General features: G+C 50.2%; 1 protein-coding gene across 1 annotated transcript; it reads left to right on the forward strand.

Moving 5' to 3' along the window:
- The first annotated feature begins 1,357 nt into the window (after positions 1–1,357).
- Positions 1,358–5,660, forward strand: LOC142817488 (presenilin-1-like). Its single transcript, XM_075894504.1, has 3 exons — positions 1,358–1,507; positions 3,372–3,617; positions 4,368–5,660. The coding sequence occupies exons 1-3, from the start codon at positions 1,358–1,360 to the stop codon at positions 5,658–5,660; spliced, it is 1,689 nt and encodes a 562-aa protein (XP_075750619.1).
- Positions 5,661–5,888: the final 228 nt, after the last annotated feature.

Genomic DNA, 5,888 nt, shown 5'->3' on the forward strand with positions numbered 1-5,888 from the left:
ATTCCCTGCCCAACTGCTCACCTGAGGTACCGCCGCTGGTGCTTCGAGAGGTTGAAATGCTTGAGTGGAGTGGTGGAGCCGAATGATGCAGGTTGGTGCTGCTGTCTGGCTGTGACGAACATGAGGTGGTCCCTCGAGGAGATGTTGAGGGCTGTTTGCGTTTCCGATATTTTCGATATTTTGCCGTGCAGCCACTGGTCCCAGTCTCATGGGCGCCGTGGCAGAGGAGGCACTTGGGGTGGCAGTCGTGGGCATTGAGACCTGCAGGTGCGGGGGTTCCACATTTGGCACACTGGGTTGGAGCGGGGTGAGGACACTGAGGTGGTCGATGACCGATGGTACGAGGCAACGCGCATTGCCACACGCGTTTCTTATTTTCCCCTCTTGTTCCGTCCAGTTTCCGCACACAAAACCTGTCAGGAATACTCAGCGCAAACTGTGCCTCGTTTATCAAAAAGATTGGCGATTATTGTAGATCGATCGTTCCGCTAAGATCGTTCGCAAGACGCGAACACACAAGATTATGGTAGAGCTTGCGCGCTGACCAGTGATAAGGCAGGAATATTCGACGTCACATTTATAAGTGCCGACGCGTTTAGTCGCTTAACAGTTGATCGACGGCCGACACTCTGTTCACCGCTATCAGCGCCACTGTCTTGCTGTAATATGATTTTCCTTTTACGAGGACACAAGTTCGGCCAAATAAACCGTTTAGTTTGAACATCCAGTCTGGGTCCTGCGGCCACGTCACGAGCCCGTGACAATGTGTTCTGTAAACAAACAAACAAACAAACAAACAAATAGGTTACCATAATGGTCCCTTGGGTGAATCCGTTCCCGCTAACAAAATATATCATGAAAATTCTGCGCCTTTCTGCGGCAGTTTCATCACTATTCGGTGTCACTTCTCTGGCGTCTGCTACCCAGTTTGGCTACAGTGATCCTCCTTCTCAGTGTGAAATGGTGCTGATGGTGGTGATAATGATGATGATGATGATGATGATGATGATGAAGCTGATGTTCTTTCATATTTGACTCGTCCCAACATTGGGGAATCGGCCAAGAACTTCTTTTATATAAAACTTCAAGGGGGCGCATTGACCAAGAATTGTTTATAAGAAATCTCAAACATCTGGAGTATTTAACAGAAAATAACGAGAAAGGGTAATTAGTAGAGAAAAGCGAACGTATCAAGTGAAATGGCTCGGTGTTATCTTTCTTCGTTTTCATTGTTACCATCACGGCATAACCGTCGTCACTGTCATCACGAAGCGGTGTCACCGGGAGACAAGAAGAGGAAGAGAGCGAGGAAAAAGAAAGGCCACATTGTCTGCTTTCTTCGGCGAGGCTTTGCAAAATGTCCGGAAGCGTCGAAAAAGCGGAGACACCGGAGGCTATTCGGCGGCGTTCGCCTGCAGCCACCACTCCTCCTTTGCCCGTGGCCGAAATGGACGCCGACGACGTCCGACGCCTTCTAGTGCAGCTGTACGATCACCTTATGCGCCAGGTAAACTTGTCAGGCGGCCGAAGTGGTTTCTCGCAGTGGCTGGTTCTTGTGTAGTAGGTGGAACTACACAAGGAAATGCCGCCGGCTGCAGTGGCTGCATTTCCGATGGAGGCGGAAATCTTGTAGGCCCGTGTGCTCAGATTTGGGCGCACGTTAAAGGACCCCAGGTGGTCGAAATTTCCGGAGCCCTCCACTACGGCGTCTCTTAAATGATATGGTGGTTTTGGGACGTTAAACCCTACACATCAATCAATCATCAATAGGTGGAACAGCGCCTATTTTCTGAAACCCACAAGGGAATACGACGCATATAGTCGTTGTGTAAAGGGAATGTAAGAAAAATGAAGGGGGCGAAAGATGAGTAGACACAACACGGAGCATGGTTATGGACATCACCAAGCGCTCGTCTGTCTCTTTTGTCTTTCATTATATGCGTACCGTCTATTGAACAGTTTGCTAGATCATTAACAGAACACGAAGATGAAGTAGCTCTCTCCCCGTTAGAATAGAAATAATAAAAACTCTGCATGGATGCCAGGCGTCATTGAAAATATAGAGAGCCTCAACCATCGGAGGCAGACTCTCAACCACTTGGCAACTGCTTAGTGCAACTGGTTACCGTTCACGTGGCGTGATGAAGTGCGAGACAGCGAAGTGTCTGATGACCTGCACTAATCTTCATTGACCGCAAAGGTACAATCACATTTTAGCGGGACGGCTCAGTGCTTTCTCATAGGTGAGTACGAAGAAGTCGATATTGTTGAACACTTTTTCTAAACACAGACCGATCAAAAGGGGCACTTCATAGTTGCCAACAAATGTGTTTGAACCGCGTAACATTTCATTATGCGTATACCAACGCAATGCAGTGTGGCTTTGAAGTAAGAACGAAAGAAACATGCGACAGATCCTCCTCCCGTAGTATACGTTCGCGAGGAATATGGAGGTGAACAGCTGACTCGTGTTTCAGCAACGATCTCTTGCGACGCAGTTATACGATTTTTACGTACTTATTTTCAAAAGGTAAGATCACGACACCTCAGGAGAAGGTGGGGGTTTCAGTGATTCCGAGAGGTACATTTACACTTGAACGATTATGTTATGAACATGTTCGTGCTTGACAAGTTTACGTTTGCTTAAGCAGTCTTTTGAAAATATCACTTCAATCTTCCATTTCACACAGCTCACGACTGTATCTTCAGTAACAGTCACACCGGGAGGCCCCTCTTCCACTTCATTGAACTTGATGTTCGACGCCATTCCATACCACTGTGCCTGTTCCCATTGGCTTCTGTGGTGCCTTGCACGTTACACCCATGTTTACGTCGTTGTTTAACTGATTTTAGCAAACATTCAAGCGCAAATACTTAAGTTGTCACGTTGAAGTTTCTTATATGCTGCAGCAGCACAATCCACAAGGGCTAAGGGGAGTGAGGCACTGCTTATCGGAAAGCGCAGTGGTGTTCGGCTAAGCCCACGCTTACTTAGCAAGCATTGCAGTAAACACCTACAGTTCTTTGTACTGTGAAATTTCATGTTATACAACGACACAGTTAATATTCCATGAGCACTTCCTGTCTTATGTATACAGTGCGCCGGTACATTCCTCCTGGTATGCTACTGGCATTCACACTTTCGAAGCACGAGTGCATTGGGCATTCGCAGGCAGGAGAAAGAAACGGCTGAATCAGTGATGCCGATGACAGAACTAAATTATGACCTAAAAGTATGCTAATTCTTTAAGATTCGTAGCTCAGTCGGCGCTGCATCATAATGGAAGATTGCCGCAAGCCCTTCGCCATTGGGAGGAACCGTTCTAACGATATACTGGTGGCAAAGCATTATGCCTGCCTGTGTTACGCAGGTTATCACGCTCATCGCGGCCGTCTCCATCTGCATGCTGAGCGTGAGCGTGCTGACCCGCATGCTGCGAGAGAGCCGCAACGAGAACCAGCAGTTGGGCTTCTGGGGCTTCCCGGACAGCGCCGGCGCCGAGACCGTCGTGCTCATGAACTCCTTCGAGAACGCCTTCAGCTTTCTCATGATGATCGTGATCGTCAACTGCGCCCTGGTGTTTCTCTACAAAGGAGGCTATTATAGCATCATCCAGGTAAGCTGGCGTGGCCGTGCATGCAATCAGGTAGAGTGGCTGCGTATACCTCGTGCCTAGCACAGAAACTCGTGAATCAGTTTCTGTAACATGGGTCGTATGCATTGCCATGAGTGTTCAGGGTTATCCGTCAGTGGGGGGGGGGGGGCAGATTTGTCACAGCGCGCCCCCATGCCCCATTATGTCAATGTCTAGGGCTGGTAATGCACCCCCCTCGCCTAGTCGCAGAGCTCCCCTCCCTTTTATGTGAATGTAGAGGGCTGGCTTGGCACCTCGTCCCTTTATATAGGCGACCAGTGTGGGTGGCCGCCCCACTTGCTCTATGCCCCCGCACACTTATATGCATTATCAAGCGCTAACGATCAACATCGTGCATCAGAATGCTTTGGATATTCTATAGAAAGTACTGCTTACAAAAAGCTAGGTCACTCATTTACACTGACTTCCTGAAACCACTCTGGGTAGGACAGCTTAAATGCTGGTGTGATTACTAGATTCCTCACCACTTAAACATTTAGCGGAAAACCCACGTTTGCAAATACCTTCTTATGTCGTACAGGAATTTACAAGATTGTTAGTAACAGCTAACACCTATTGCAGAGATGCGGTTTTTGGAAGTCGCCGACGCACGGGAAACGTATATAGTGCACACAGCGTAAAACTTCGCGACACCTCTCTTTGAGCCTCAACGCGGCCACGCGTAGCCATTCGCTCATTCCAAGTACATGGAGATTTTGTGCTCGTATGCAGGCATGGATGGTAAGCGGCAGCGGCGCCCTTCTCTTCTTGACGGGCTACTACTACATGGGCCGAGTTGCGACCTATTTCAACGCCCCAATGGACTACGTCACTTGCTCGTTCGTCATATGGAATGTTGGCGCGACCGGCATCATAGCGCTCTACCGCGATGGACCATTCTTGATGAAGCAGGGCTTCCTCGTCTACATATCCGTGCTCTTGGCTGTCACCCTGGAGGAGTCCTTCCCGGAGTGGACGTCGTGGATTCTTCTGGTGCTCGTCTCGGCCTGGGACATATTCGCGGTGCTCTGCGTCCTTGGCCCACTCCGAATCCTGCTGGAGACGGCCAAGGAGCGAGACGAGCCCCTGTTCCCGGCGCTGGTCTTCTCCACTTCGTCCGCCTGGTGCTACGCCATCAGGAGGAGCTCCGTGAGCTTGACGCGCGTCCGTTCCTCTTGTGAGGCTATTAGCGGTAGGGATAAAGAGCTGCCACAGTCAGATCTGGCGTTCGGAAATTCGGCTTTTAGCGGAGAGATGACTTCGAAGCACGCCGATTGTGCGAGCCAACCTGCGCTTTCTATCCAATCTGGGCTCGCGTTGGCTGCGGATGAAGCGCGAGCAAGCTCAGCCTCCCGGGTGAACGAGGAGTCGACGGTTTCGTACGAAGATACACGGCTACGGTTAAGCGTACCACACGAAGCAACGGATCCAGCCTATTCAAACGATATGGCGAAAGAATGTTGGAACGAGTTCAACGTCAGAAATGCTGCCGAGTCGACGGACGGCAAAGGGTTGACACCGACTCATGCGGCCGCTGACACAGCCGTCCAGAATGACCGCGGAGGGTCGCACCTAATACAGCCGGTCAGTTACCACAACGCAGGTGGCGCCACCGTAGACAGGCAACTGCTGCAGGGCACTGGGTTATCGGCGACGCCTCCGACTGCCATCTCCCACCGCTGTACCCACGATGGAAGACCTCACCATCGACGCCGAGTCATCAGGAGCCAGGCGGAGCTGAGTGACGAGATGTCGGGCGACCGGGGCATGAAGATGGGTCTAGGAGACTTCATCTTCTACAGCGTGCTCGTGGGCAAGGCATCGCGGCACGGCACCGCGTTGACGGTGATCGCCTGCTACGTGTCCATAATCGTTGGCATCCTGCTCACCCTCTCTCTGCTGGTGTATCTGCAGAAGCCGCTTCCCGCGTTGCCTTTCTCGATAAGCCTCGGTATCGCGGCCTATTTTTCCTGTTCTTTTCTCACCGAGCCTTTCATCGGGGACATGAACGCGATAGTTTTCTGACTACGTATATAGCTGTCGCATTGACCTGTCACAGAGTACCAACAAGGTAGTTGTGCGACGACGGTAAACATCAAAAACAATTTAAAAACGAATTCTTTTCTCGTTAAAGAAGCCCCGCGTGGAGTTCGTATTCAAGTTGCTAGGCTCTCGCTTCTTAATAGAAAGATTCACTTTGTAATATCACATAAGTGCACCCTTTCTGAAAGAATACATCTTTCAAGCAGTTTC

The sequence above is a fragment of the Rhipicephalus microplus genome, chromosome 5 (genome assembly GCF_043290135.1).
Source record: "Rhipicephalus microplus isolate Deutch F79 chromosome 5, USDA_Rmic, whole genome shotgun sequence".
NCBI lineage: Eukaryota > Metazoa > Arthropoda > Arachnida > Ixodida > Ixodidae > Rhipicephalus > Rhipicephalus microplus.

Coding starts and splice junctions, on each gene's coding strand:
- LOC142817488 (XM_075894504.1), top strand. CDS start 1,358: ATGTCCGGAAGCGTCGAAAAAGCGGAGACACCGGAGGCTATTCGGCGG. Junction 1,508..3,371: donor ACGATCACCTTATGCGCCAG/GTAAACTTGTCA, acceptor TGTGTTACGCAG/GTTATCACGCTCATCGCGGC. Junction 3,618..4,367: donor GCTATTATAGCATCATCCAG/GTAAGCTGGCGT, acceptor GCTCGTATGCAG/GCATGGATGGTAAGCGGCAG.